Genomic DNA, 14,344 nt, shown 5'->3' with positions numbered 1-14,344 from the left:
AGATGCATTTATAGTTTGGCCAACTTCATAGTGTCAGAGAAAACATTCAAAATGGAAATAGTTTAATTTCAACATGAGGGAGGTAAAAAGAAGGTTATCACTAAATGTTGAGGGTAATCTTTACAGTATATTTTGTTGTAGATACAGTCCTTGCTGTCTACATGGCTGAAGTGCTCATGTTTAAAAACTGTCATGTCTTCTACATGCTAAACAATTTCCTGCTTTTTTTTTATTCTTTTTAGAAAAGAAAGCAAAAGAGCTGCAGTTCATATCCTGCTTGTGAAGAAATAGCCCATTCAAACTAAAATACCTTTGTTGACTTTCAGTGGGGATATGTATGCTTAAGACTGATTAGAACCTGCATTGGACTGTTGTTGCCAGCTTATTTGTTGTTAATGAACATCTGTAAGAAGGAGAATACAAATTGGTATAAATGATCCCAAAGCAAAGATGAAGTCATTACTCCGTGTTGCATAGCTAAGATACTCTAATCAAAGCAGAACTGGCTCAAACTTACTAATTGCTCCTAATACATAGAAGTATATTTAGTAGGATACACACATTAGACTTCTCTTAAACAGCATACACGTACTTCAAGAGTATTGAATAATATACAGAGCTTAAGTTCCTAATTTAGTAGGTAGTATCAGTCCTGGGTAAATGTGCACTCTATTAATAGGCTAGTTTTTTTCTAACTTGCTTGTGTAAACACATCATAAAATTTGATTTATATTTTGTTTACTCCCAGTGTCAATTGTTTGTGGGCTAATTTTGAAGGCAAATGTAGTAATTTTTACATGTGAGCAAATGGTTTGGAAAAAAGGTAATGCCAGACTTGTGTTTTAGGTACTATGCAATTTGTGTGTTCCCTTGCATGCCTTTTTAACTAAATGAAGTAGCTGACTGTGATACTATTTTTTTTTTCTAGTTATCGGATACATACAAGTACTAGGAACCTGACCTATACACCATTTGCCTCCATGTTTCCATTGCGTTCTTGTATTGTCTTTCTTTGTCAGCTCCTCCTCTTTCCACAATGAAACTTCTTCCTTCCTCCTTTTCTAAACCAGCTTTTCCTAGCGTTTGAGCTGAGATTCATCCTGTGCACACTGGCATGTTCTTACTGACTTGCTCCAGGAAGCTCACTGAAAACCTCGGGATCTGCCTGAAGTTGAAGGCTCTGTTTCCTGAGTAGGGGAGGCCGTGGGGGATGTTAGCAGTAGTTCCTGCTGTGTATGGGAAATTCCCACTCCTGTTAAAGGGCCAGTTCGGCTGTGCATAGAGCAACAGCAGGATTACCAGAGGTTCATTTGGCTGACCATGTGGGCTAGCACATAGTTCAGTCTTTTGATTGTGCAGCTGTGACTTGGTGTAGCTCTGTAGCTGCTTTACAAGTGGTTGAGATTTTATGGCAGGGTCAGGGTGTTCCGATAAGGGAGCTACACAATCAGTATGCCAAGTCCAAGGTAGCTATCATCTGGAATTGGAGCAATAAGAATTGGAGTGCAATTTTTTTTTATCTGTAGGAGTGGTTTTTTTTCTTGGGTTGGCGGTTTTTTAACACCACCTTAAAAGAAAAGAATTTAGAGCAGATAAGGGATTTGTGTTGCTATCTGAGATGTCTAATACTCCCAGGCAGTAAACTTTAAGAGTCATTGCAGGCAATTTGGAGTAATCTATTATAGTACAGAAATACCATAAACTGCTTTCAGATCAGATATATTATGCTTTGAAACAGGGAGTTGGGTTTTGTGTTGTTTTTTTGTTTTGTGTTGGTTTTGATTTTTTTTTCACTTAAGTAAAAAAGGTAACAGTTGTTTAAAACCCTGAAAAGTTTCTCTGTGTGATTCCTAGTTGCAGTGTATTCTACTTGAATTGCAGTAGAGCAATAGTGAACTCTTCTCTTAGGAATGATCACCTTCCATGTGAGTTTGTGTGTAATCAGAAGCCTTTGATTTCTTACCTGTTTCTCGTGTGGTATTTTAGACTGCTGTGGCCTGCCTTGTTCTTAAAATGTCTACGTGCTTCTAGATTTTCACTGCACGGTTTCAGATTGCTTTTTTTGTTGTGAGCCCAGGTGACTGAAGTAACCTCAAAATGAACTTTTCTGTTCAACTAACTTGGGTTAATTTGAAGGCTTAAACTCTTAATTAAAAGCTTACTAGTCCTGTAACTAAACATTTTGACAAGCCAAAGTGAACTCCCCCATCAGAGGCCATATTTACCAGCTATCTTTTAGGAACTAGCTAATAAATTTTATTCAGAAGTTGTAGTTTGACATTTCTGGATTCCATATGTTAATGACTTCTGCCACATGGCAGGTGTCCGCATCCTCACCGTTTCTTTAGACTAGATGTCAGTAACCCCATAATACTGGCAGAAGGCTTAGTCAAAATTTGGCTTATGTTTGCTTTACCTTGCTCAAACTCAAGGGATTAATTTTATTTATTTATTTTTAGGAAAGCAACACTGAAAATTTTGTGGTTATGTACTTACCTTAGGTTAAAATGAAAAAAACATGGGGGGTGTGGGGGATTTTTTTGTTTGTTTCTCTTCTCCTGGTTCTCCCCTCTCCTTAATGTTTGGGTTTGACCCTTCAGAAATGTGTTAGACTGAGGAACAGTCTCTAGCAAACGCAGAGCGCATTCTTGGACCTCAATTTGAGCTGTTTCCTAGGTTCTGTGGATTGGTTTCTGTGATTCAGGAGCAGCAGAACTGATTGCAGAACTTAAACCTCTGTGGGCATCTTGCAAAAACCAGCTTTTGAACTGAAATTTTCATTTAAACATTAACGTGTTTACACTGGTGAGGGGCGATGGGCAACACTGTACCTTTTCTGCTTTTGGGGGAGGATCCACGCAATAGTTTGATGGGAGAGGCGCAGTATTCCATATCAGCAGGTCTCCTCCATATGCATACATGTAAACAAGTCTGCAGATTTGTTGTTTAAGACTACTGGATCAGGATATTTGATGTTCTCTAAGTATCTGTGAAAATAGCATTGTGTATCTGTATGTCATCTCTTTTGAGCAAGTCTTTCCCTATACACACATTCCTTTCACAGCACCGAATGGTGTTACTATACTAACAAAAAACCCCAGCTGTGCTATATTGCGTTACAGTGGCAAATAACAGAATTCTGCAAATCAATGTTTTCTTCTTTATAGGTGGTTTCAGATGTTACTTTCTGGCACCAATGTTTTGCAGTTACCTTTACAAATTCATTCAAGGCTATAATTTAGAAAATAACTAAATCTGCATAATTTTGGAGGGTTTATTAAAACCATAGCTTGTATTAAGGTGGGTTTTCGGATACCTAACTTTGAATAGAGTCATTGGGTCAGTGAAGATGAAATTTTTTTGGTGTATTTTTATAAAGTAGACTGGATAGTCTTAATGTATTCTAGGATAGTACCAAGAGAAAAATACCTACATAAAAAGTAATTGCTTTTGACAAACGCAAGAGTAAGCATCTTGAACTGTATTTAGGAGTCAGTAGTGATACTGACTTTGAATGGAGAAGAACTTTCTTTGCGATATGTTAAATTTTTATAACCTTTTTCCAAAGAATATATTTGTGTTACAGACATCTGTTACTGTTGCCTGGTTCCCAGAAGCAAGTAACAGAGACCTAAGACTGCCTCATACCAGGAAGGGGCCTGATCCTGTAAAACCTACTGGATGAAAATAATCTCACTGAACTAACTAGTAGAATAGTCACTGATTTTTGAGTCATTGAACCCTTTTTGGGGAACAAATTGCACAAATGGAGCATCAGATTCTCCAGAAGGATGGATTTGGGGCAGTTAAAGAGCCAGTTTATGCTTCAGTATGTTTCTATCTCCAAATTCGTATTTTTCTAGTTATTGTCTGGAATGGTGAGGAATAAGTTGAATCATGTGGTAATGAGAAGCAAGTCAAGCCTTATAAGGCTTGATTTGTCTTTCCTGCAAGTGTCAGGTTTAGTAGAGAAGAAGAAATGCTCTTTTGTGGTAAGTCTAGTAAAGAGGTCATTCTCTAGTGTCTGCCTCTAGCCTGGAAGATGAAATGTCTGCATTCAATTGTATTCAAGGTTGGTTTTTTTTTTTAATAGTATTTTGTCAAACATGGTGTTCAAGTTATTTATGATATTCTGCTAATTTCAGGGTTTCCATGTCTGCAGATCTGTGTTCAGCAGTTAAAATGTAACGTTGAAATTATCAAGTGCTTTTATTTATTACAAGATTCTAATTCATATTTGCTGGTATTAAATATTTCTAGATCGTAAAGACTTTCTAGAAGTTAGTCAACTGAGTTAATAGCACAAAATAATACTCTAAAACTTCATGTGGTCGAAGCTTAGGCTTTGAAACTGAAAGTAAGTTCAAGTGAAATACTGCCTAACTGATGATTGTAACGGAAAAGGGAATGCTGTTTTTAGATGTTCACTAGGCAAACCCCAAATTCAAAGCTCGAGACTATGGGTTAGGTACCACAGTGCATTGGATTTATCAGTAAAGCTCACCTTCGATGTTTTTCCTTCTCTGTTGTGCTCTGTAGTTTGTGATTTTTATTTCTTTTTTTTAGTTATGCTGTCGCACTTAAGCAAATAAGCTGCTTTATTAACAGCTAACGTAGGTTAGAAAACCAGAAAAACTCTTAAAAAAAAAAAAAAAAAGGTAGTGGTTTTGGGGGGGAGATTGCTTTTCTGTTGTGTCTTTTTTTTCCCTTGAGTGCTGTTTAGTTCAGTTTTGCTGTCGGAATGTATCTGAGTTTGTAAACAGCTCTTACTGCAAGAACAGTTGAGACAGGGCGATAGCTTCTTGGCCAACTTCATTAGTGAAGGCTGCTTCTTGTAGAGCAACAGACTTAGAAATTAGGAAGAAGCAGCCATCGCAGGTAAGTTACTTTGCTAATTAAAAAAGATGAATTAATTGTATCTAATTATCACATACATAGTAAGCTAATGAATATCAAAATCCTTGGTAAAGCTTATAAATTAATGAAGTAATAACCTTTCTTACCAGACAGCAAACTGTTCTGATACTTTTGTATCAGTCTGGTTCTTCAGTGTCTCTTCCCTCACTTCCCCCAACCTAACATCTTCATCAGTGACACAGACAGTGGAATCGAGTGCACCCTCAGCAAATTTGCAAATGACACCAAGCTGAGTGGTGCAGTTGACATGCCCGAGAGATGGGATGCCATCCGGAGGGATGTAGACAAGGTTGAGAAGTGGTCCCATGTGAACGTCATGAGGTTTAACAAGGCCAAGTGCCAGGTCCTGCACATGGGTCGGGGCAATGCCCAGTATCAATACAGGCTGGGGGATGAAGGGATTGTGAGCAGCCCTGCAGAGAAGGACTTGGGGGTACTCATGGATGAAAAGCTGGACATGAGCTGGCAATGTGCGCTCACAGCCCAGGAAGCCAGCCGTATCCTGGGCTGCATAAAAAGTGTGGCCAGCAGGTTGAGGAAGGTGATGCCGCCCATCTACTCCACTCTGGTGAGACCTCACCTGGAGTACTGCGTCCAGCTCTGGAGTCCTCAGCACAGGAAAGACATGGACCTGCTGGAGCAGGTCCAGAGCAGGGCCACAGAAATGATCAGAGGGATTGAACACCTCTTCTATGAGGAAAGGCTGAGAGAGTTGGAGTTGTTCAGCCTGGAGAAGAGAAGGCTCTGGGGAGACCTTATTGTGGCCTTTCAGTACTTAAAGGGGTCTTATAAGAAAGATGGGGAAAAACTTTGCAATAGGATGGGGGGTAATGGGTTTAAACTAAAAGAGAGTAGATTCAGACTAGATATAAGGAAGAAATTTTTTATGATGAAAGTGGTGAAACACTGGAACAGGTTTCCCAGGGAGGTGGTAGATGCCCCATCCCTGGAAATATTCAAGGTCAAGTTGAATGGGCTCTGACCAACCTGATCTAGTTGAAGATGTCACTGCATGTTGTAGGAGGGTTGGACTATATGATATTTGGAGGTCCCTTCTGACTCAACTACTCTTACGATTCTATGGTCTTCTATTAGTCAGTAGCAATTCTTCAGGAAAGGGCGGGGGGGCGGTTGTAAATGTGACCGATGAGATTGAGAATGGTGATACCTAGTAAACAAACACTGGTTTGGGATATTTTCTGCTGTGGATTTTGTAATTGGTATACTATTCAGATAGTAAAAACTAGCTAGTCCTTGATTCTGCTGTGAGATTTGGAAGTACAATTTTCAGTTCCAAGTATGTTTTTCGTATCCAAGTAATTTGTTTTCTTGTCCTGTTTTCAAGTTCTCAGGCTTCCATATTTCAGATGGTTGAAGCATTTTAATTTTTCTTTAGTGTAGCTTCTGTGAGGATATTTTGAAAATATTCTAGTAGTATAAATATAAGACTGCTTAGAACAATAGCTGTGAAACTGACAAGTTGAGACTTTTCTTAAAGAAAGTTTGGACTTTTCTTAAAGAATAAATTTAAACTGGTAAATGAATGGAGAAAAGAGGAAATGTCTCTTTAAAGAGCTGCTTGCAGCCTTATGTTTTAATTACAAGACTGTCTATGCAACTTAATTTATCAGTACCTCTTCATGTATGTCAAGTGAAGCTCTGCAGATACATAAATTTAAGTCATGGCTGTAAAGAATCCCTCATGCCCTGGCATTTGTGCAGCTCAGCAGCAAGATGGATGAGGGAAGTGATTGGACCAAAAATAAAAGCAGTTTTAAGGGTTGTTTTCACCTAGATCAACCCTCCAAACCATTTAAATGTGACATGTATTAACACTAACGCTTAGGCAAAAGGAAGAGCAAGAAAACAGAGACATGACAATGGAATTGCTCTTCTGTGTCTTAAATCAGTATAAGCTGCTGTGAAACTATTGTTCTTAAGTTTATCATGTCTGAAGTTTTTTGGTATTGGTAGTCACAATGGTTGCCACTCTAAGCATTAGTTTCTAGATATGCTTTCCAGCAAAATAGTGTAAGTGTTTTAGCTAAACTTTAAGAACAAATACTACATGATTAGCAAATTTCGTACAAAACGACTGTAGGTGATCGATGGAATGCAGTTGTGATGCTTTTTGTGTGCTGATTTTTTGCAGACTTTATTACCCCTAAAAACTTTTCTGTGGAAAAGTCATTACTTAGAATAAGAAAGAGGTTAAAAATCCAGTCCTTAAAACACTCTTGAATGTTCTGTATTATGTGAATAATATCTTTGAGGGGAAAAATGAAATATAAAGCTGTAGAATATGGGTTTAACATGCTTATTGTTGGGAGGAAAGGTGTTATTACCTACTTGAGGAAGGAGTGATCAGAAAAATCATGTTGAAATTGAAATTTTAGTATGCATGTAAATAAGTGGAAATTTTTTTTTCTAGGCTCTCTTCTTTTGGAGTCCAAAATTAACCCGAACACTGCATACCAGAAGCAACAGGTAAATATACTTTTTTTTCTTCACGTTTGAAGGCAGGTTCTTTATCTTCAGCAATACAGTCTTTTTTTTGCCTGTATTGTAAATTATATTGTGTGTTCTTGTACCAAAAATAAGAGGCAAAGTAGTTCTCAAAATTTTTGTGCATTTCATGTGTGTTATTTCTCTGCATTTTTTGTGAAGTTATATAGATAACTTGCACTCTGTTTTACACTAAAAAATGCTTTGGAAGAGACAGGGAAAGCATGGCTGCAAAAATCACAAAGTAGCTGAGGTTCCTGAGGATTATAGTATCTGAAACTTAGTATCATCTGGCTTTTTTCTTCTTTATGTTTCAGATACTACAACTTTCAATGTATTTTATTTAAGAGATGACTAGAAGGCTTTAAAGCTATTTGCATGTTTACCTTTGGCCTTTACTGGAAGATGCATATGAGTTACTCCTGCTTCAAAGCATTCTGTATACATAAAAGCAGCTTCTCACCTCTAGTTTGTACCTTGCTTCAATTATTTAAGCCATATGTTGTGAGCCCCTAAAGAATGCTACTGAGATTGCTGAGAAGTGAACTGCAGGTCTTGCACTTTGTTTGCTGTTCTTACATGGATGCTGAGAATTACCCTTGGAGGTTTAGAAATGCTGAACCAGATTGTATTTTGTTGCCTGTCTGGTCAGCTCAGACTTCCTAAAATCCTGTCCAGTACAGCTAATGTATTAAAACACTCTTCAGTCTTCAGCTTTAATAGTTAATTATAAGCATAGACATATAGTAGTTTTTCTCACAGGCAGTCCCAGTGGTTGTGCAGCTGCAGCTGCTTGTAGGATTGTATATTGAACTGAATGGGAGAACCAGTCTGGGTTTAAAATATCCTTCTTTGGAAAATTTAACCTGTATCTGCCCCTTGATATAATTCATCATGCACCATATAAACAGTCCTTACTGAACAACTGGTAAGGCCAGTGTGGGGTGGAGAATCAATTGCAGGGAGTAATAAAGGACAAGACCAGCAAAAATGCTAAGCAAGCTAACTCTTAGTTGTAATCCTGACTAGCTTGAGGTCACGGTTCTACGATACAGTAACTTGAGCTTTAGGACTCCTGAAATGACCTTCAGTATTTCACAGCTCTATGGCATAAAGTGCTGATCTAGTGTAAACTTGCTTTGCTGGTTCCAATCTGTTCAAAGAGCATTGAGGGGCGAGCTTTGTATTGGTAGGCTTTATGCCAGATCAAACATGAAGCATGCTTAAAGTAAGCACAAGTAGGAGCATCTCCCCTATGAGGACAGGCTGAGAGAGTTGAGGTTGTTCAGCTTGGAGAAGAGAAGGCTCCGGGGATGCCTTATAGCAGCCTTCCAGTACTTAAAGGGGGCCAACAGGAAAGATGGGGAGGGACTCTTTATCAGAATGTGTAGTGGTAGGATGAGGGGTAATGGTTTTAAACTGAAAGAGGGTAGACTTAGATTAGATATTAGGAAGAAATTCTTTACTGTGTGGGTGGTGAGACACTGGAACAGGTTGCTCAGAGAGGCTGTGGCTGCCCCATCCCTGGAAGTGTTCAAGGCCAGATTGGATGGGGCTCTGAGCAACCTGGTCTAGTGGAAGGTGTCCCTACCCATGGCAGGGGGGTAGAACTAGATGGTCTTTAAGGTCCCTTCCAAACCATTCTATGATTCTATGAAATTGTAAGATCAGTGCAAACCACCACAACATGCCTGTCAGTGCAACAGCATCTTGTATCTGTGCTCATTGCTACTCTGGGCCAGACATGTATTGTAATCTAGCACTGCACAAATCAATACTGGTAATTGTGAAAACATGGTTAGGGAAATAAAAATATTAAACATGAATCTGGCCTGTTAGAACAGCACTGTATGTTTTCTGTGCTGGAGAAAGAAAAGTGCTGTTCTTAAAGCTTTCAAATGTGGCATAGACAGAAATTTATATTTGCAGGTGGGGTGTTCATATTATTTAAGCAAAGCAGTATGTAATATAGATTGAATGTAGGGCTCCACTCTGAGCCTTAGAAATACCAAATCTTTCTTGGTGCATGTATTAATCCTACTCTGTAGCACATTATCTTTCAGGTGAGGCCTACTTACCCTTTCCCTTATAAAAGGCAACTTCAGAGTTTAAACCTGACTCCATATGAGCTAAGCTTAGAGCTTAGCAGCTGAAAGGAGGAGTGGCTTCTTTCCAGCTCTGCTCATAGAACTCTGAACTGCCTAAACTCACTAAACCACAAGAAAATCAACTTGGTACTCCAAATCCCTCTTCAAAAACTGGTAACTCTACATCAGCAGAATTTTCAAGCCACCTCACACAGGATCCATCTGCAGAACTGTGGGATGGAAGAGTGAGTGAGATCTTTCCTTTTTGGCTGCAGAGTGCCACTTAGGTCACCTCAGCTACTAGTGAAATTGCAGCCTGAGATAGAAGACTTACTTTTGAGTTTGCCTGCAGTTGTCACTTGCCCTCATAAAATTTCAAGAAAAGTCTCCTAGAAATGTGAGACTTAAAATTTCAGAGTAACTTTCCAATGTTATGATCTTACCAGCCTTTATCTCAAAATTTTGTTGCAAGGGTGAACCTCCATTCCCTTTTAAAGGGGTGTGTAACAGTACATCAGAGCTGTTTTTACTGTGACATACTTAGCATGTGGCTTGTGGGCACTTCAGATATCTAATGGAATAAATGGGTGAGTTTTGACTTTTGTCTAGGCTGACATGAGGCTTGTAAGAAGAAACAATCTTTTATTGGACCAACTAACATAATTTGTGGTTGGAAGGAAGGAGAGATGTGTGGTAGTTAAGCTCTTGGGGAGATGCTATCCCAGTTGCTTCGGGTTCTTCAACAAGCCTATAGATACCTTTGTGATAAACAGTGAAGTTCTTCCACTGGTCAAAGAACCTTCTACCTATGCTGCACTGGTAGAGCCAGTGTGAAACAGATTGTCTCAGTAATTGTTGATATTGCAAATTAGGCAATCTCAGCGTATACATATGTATATTTTAATGATAACTGCCACAGCTTACATCATTACTTGTCAAAATAGTAGTGTGAAGACCTGAGTACAGTTTTGCCTTGCTGCCTCTGTTCTCTTGGGGTATAAAACACTCATGGAAACCACAAAAAAAACCCCCAAAACAACAAAAGCCATACCCTGTGAACCTGAGCTTCAAGTAAAATCTTGTCAAATTGTCTGCTTTAGATTTCTTGGGGTTTAGGATTGAGAGCAATGACTGCCCTTTATTGTGGATTAGTCAGGTCTCTGTGTGCATGTAAATGTTGGTCTAATTGGTGGTAGATAACAACTGTCTGCTTTTCCTTTTGGAGAGGAAGAATACTTGGCAGATCTTGAGACCTGCTCGGGAACTCATTTTTCATACATCTACATGGTCCTGAGATACTTCAGTTTGCAGTCTAGTCCCCAGTCTTTCCAGACTTACCTGCCATCTAGAGGTTTGAAATAATTCCTTAAAGCATGAAACACATAGGCAGTCTTTTAAGTACCTTTTCACTAGTCAGGTAAATTAGTCTTTCTGTCACAATAAAGAGTCATTTGCTGCTGTGCATTCAAAAAGAAAGATATGTCTATGTATCTGATTCTGTAATGTAGAATTGCTACCAGTGGAAGTTTTGGGATTCTTTGAACTCTGTACTTCCTGGCAAACTCATCATTACTTATACTAGAACTAGAAGAAAGGAATCCGTAGGAGGAAAACAAGCTAGAAAGAAAACAACTTGAGAAACTAATGTCCTGTGGCTCAGAAAAAGGACCAATATTTCTTATGTTAAGGTATGATTTGTAGACAGAAGTTTTCTTCTGAAAAAGCAAAATGTGCATCAGTACAGCCACTTGGCCTCCTGACTTGTATTCTTGTTTAGGGCTATATGTTAAGTTTTTATTGGTATTCTTATTTTAAAATATTACAGTAATGGTCCTATAACTTTGGTATGGAATATACTGGATTTAATTATGGATAAGTAGCACACAGCTTAAAAGCAAATTTTGTTTAGTAAGTGGAATTTAGTTATAGTATGGGTTGCTGGACCACACATAGAATACTTAGTTTTCCTCTTCTGTTGTTAGTTGTTTTCTTAATATACTGGTAAAGGTAGATGATACTTTAATTGTAATGTCCTGGTGAAGTTGGTTTACACACTTCAATCCATGATGCTCTGTTCTTTTTTTTTTTTTTTTTTTAAAGGCATTAAAACTGACACAATTCCAGAATGCTAGTGACAGAGGTGCTGTTCTTAAACAAGTGATCCTTATTCAGAAAATGAATAATTACACTAGTATTTTAGGACAACACACCTCTTCCTATGCAACCTTAAAGGAGAAATAAACTCTATATACATAGCATTTGTCTAGGGAGAAAGCAGATATGGGTGTGGACTGGGTTATATACTTTTCCATATACTTTTGATATACTTTGGCAATGCTTTAGCAATAGAACAGTAAAGACTTATATCCTCAACTTTATTTTAGATACATCCATGTACAACCTGTAACCCAGTGATGAAGTATGTATTGCATCCCTTTTTGTGCCTGAAACAAGGAAGACTTGAGTTGCTTCCAGCTTCCAGCTACAAAGTCTTGCCTCTGCATTAGAAGCTTCAGTGTCTTGTGTCCTCTGCTTTTGCAGTCCCTCTTTCAGTTCCTCACAAGAATACAAAGCTTAAATTCATCCAGAGTACCATCTACTAGCTATGTGGCTTGAAGGTGGCTATCCTTGAATGACGGATAGCAGTCTTATTAATAACAAAGCTAAATTTTGAAAAGATCCAAAAAGGCACTGGCAGAATGCTCAGAGAAGATGAACTTCCTACCCTTGCTGTCAGGACAAGTGAGCCAACAGTGTAACTATTTCAATAAAATTTGTGCCTATTGTAGCTAAGATAGTAAGGAAAAGTGTGTGGGTTTGTGGGGTGAGGGGAGAAACAAAGGGGAGTGACTGCTCTTGGTTTTGGGGGGGGGTCGGTTCATCTGTTTTAAATGATCACATGTTCCTTTATCTTAACACATGTTTTCCTGTGAAATCTAATTTGCTGTTTCTGGGTATGGTCACTAGGCCAGTGAGTCGAGGTTCTGTTACAGAACTAATAAACTGATTTTATTCCACATGATTCATGGGAATGCAGCTATGAAATCACTAACTGAAAAGTCATGTATGATTGTTGAGCTTCCGTAGAAGCTAATAGAATACATTCTGCCAAAAGACTGAGTGTGCCTTTGATATGTTCTTCCAGTTTTTGGGATAACTTGTTAGCACATCCAGATATCCAGGTTCTAGGTGAACAAATGCACAAAAGCAAACGCAAAATTGAAACTTACATTACATTACTGGGGCTGGTTTTTTTAGCCTGAAGATTTTACTTCAACCTACCACCATAACTATATATATATTTAACTGAAAAAACCTGGGTAGTGCCAGTAGTTTATTTCCTCAGCAGAAAGCTGCTTATGAATAGCTAGCAAGATGCTGAAAGGTGGCTTGGCATGTCCAGGGAAGTGTCTGTGTAACTGTAAGCAATGTAAGGGCTTAGATAAGGAAGACTGACTAGCAGTCGGGCAGGCAGTCCAAGAGGGGGAGGAACAACCTTCCTGTGTTGAACTTCCAGAGGGGGCCAGGAAAGTGTCATAGGCCTAAATCATTTGAGGCCTAGTAGGAAGAGATTAATTTGCTTTTTAAGACAGAAAGAAAGAATTTATGGAAGACCTATCTAATTTAGGGGATCAGTACTTCTTGAGAGTAGCCCAAATCTCATAGGGATGCCAAGAGAATATTTTGGAGCTACAGGGAAGACTAGTATTCTTCCTGGATGTGAACACCAGTGAGAGGGTATTGTCAAACAATAACAGTTTTCTTAATTTTATCACGTTAGGAAAGAAATCTTAAATCAGTTTTACAGCAGAATCAGATCCTGAGTACTAGTTGCTCTGAAATTCTTCATTATGAAATCCCAGGGCTTGCTTTGGAGATTGTATGAATGCTGTACAACACACCTGCTAATCAGCTTGCTAATAGTTAAATAAAACTGATTTAATGTCTAATAAAAGTGTGACTTCTGGTGAGTGTTATGGCAAGAACTTGAGACTGATAGTGTGTATTCAACAACCTTTCTATAAAGGAAAGTAAGGCTTTTGGAAATAATTTCAAAAGGTGAGGAGAAATCATATGGTAGATACCAAGCCCTGTCCATCTAAGTACAATTGCCACTGCTTCCTGGCTTAAACTATTGCAGTAGTATTTTTGAAGGTTAGCTTCTTAGGAATGAAGTCTCAAAGCCGTAGCATACAGTAATGCTTCCTTGAAAACCTCAAACTAACCAAAACTTGCTCCATGTGAACTTGATGCAGCCAACAATGAGACAAGCAGCAGAGAAATCCCTGATTGTATTCTGAAGAAGTTTTGCCTCAGGCTGTATCTTTATAAGGATAAGAGTGCAGAAAGTTAACCTTCATTGGTAGAAATGATAAATACCTCTTTATGGAATGTTAAATACATAGGTCTTCTAAAAAGAGGCAATGCTCAGAATTTTTGCTTAAAATTGAGACTTCCTGATTCTGTCTGAGCAGTCATAATGAACAATAGTATGAAAGGAGACAAATTTTTATAAATGGTCTTAAGGAGACAGCGAATTTTGTATGAGCTAAGGTGGTGATGACACATCCAACTGGCACTATTGTCAAAATATTTTTTTGCGAAGCAGCAAATTATTTTCAAACTCAGAATAAGATCGTAAACTCTACATAAGTATTTTCCTGATTGTCATCCTATTAAAAAAAGATCTTGCCAAGAACTCTAACGCATCTTGAAAAATGTGAGGAGCTAGAATGCTAGGATTCTTGCAGAGCACTCAGTATAAAAGCCTTCAATGATAAAACATTTGTCTGTGTTTATGACTTAGTTCACACAATGTAGCTATGATTTAATAC

At 38.4% G+C, this 14,344-nt stretch overlaps 1 protein-coding gene across 6 annotated transcripts in view; it reads left to right on the top strand.

The window, feature by feature from the left end:
• Nucleotides 1-14,344, top strand: part of PPP4R3A (protein phosphatase 4 regulatory subunit 3A) — a 46,927-nt gene that overhangs the window by 2,335 nt on the left and 30,248 nt on the right. For 3 of the 6 annotated variants that reach the window (XM_052782996.1, XM_052782998.1, XM_052783001.1), the window contains one exon: nucleotides 7,349-7,404. In XM_052782996.1, the coding sequence (XP_052638956.1) occupies nucleotides 7,349-7,404 (56 nt within the window). Of the gene's footprint in view, nucleotides 1-3,586; nucleotides 3,830-7,348; nucleotides 7,405-10,734; nucleotides 10,861-10,926; nucleotides 11,198-14,344 lie in introns of those variants that run through there. The other 3 variants (XM_052783000.1, XM_052782997.1, XM_052782999.1) reach the window with 3 other exon arrangements.

Source organism: Harpia harpyja, chromosome 3 (genome assembly GCF_026419915.1).
Source record: "Harpia harpyja isolate bHarHar1 chromosome 3, bHarHar1 primary haplotype, whole genome shotgun sequence".
Lineage (NCBI taxonomy): Eukaryota > Metazoa > Chordata > Aves > Accipitriformes > Accipitridae > Harpia > Harpia harpyja.
Note: the sequence above shows the minus strand (reverse complement) of the source record. Positions and strands in the feature narration are given on the sequence as shown.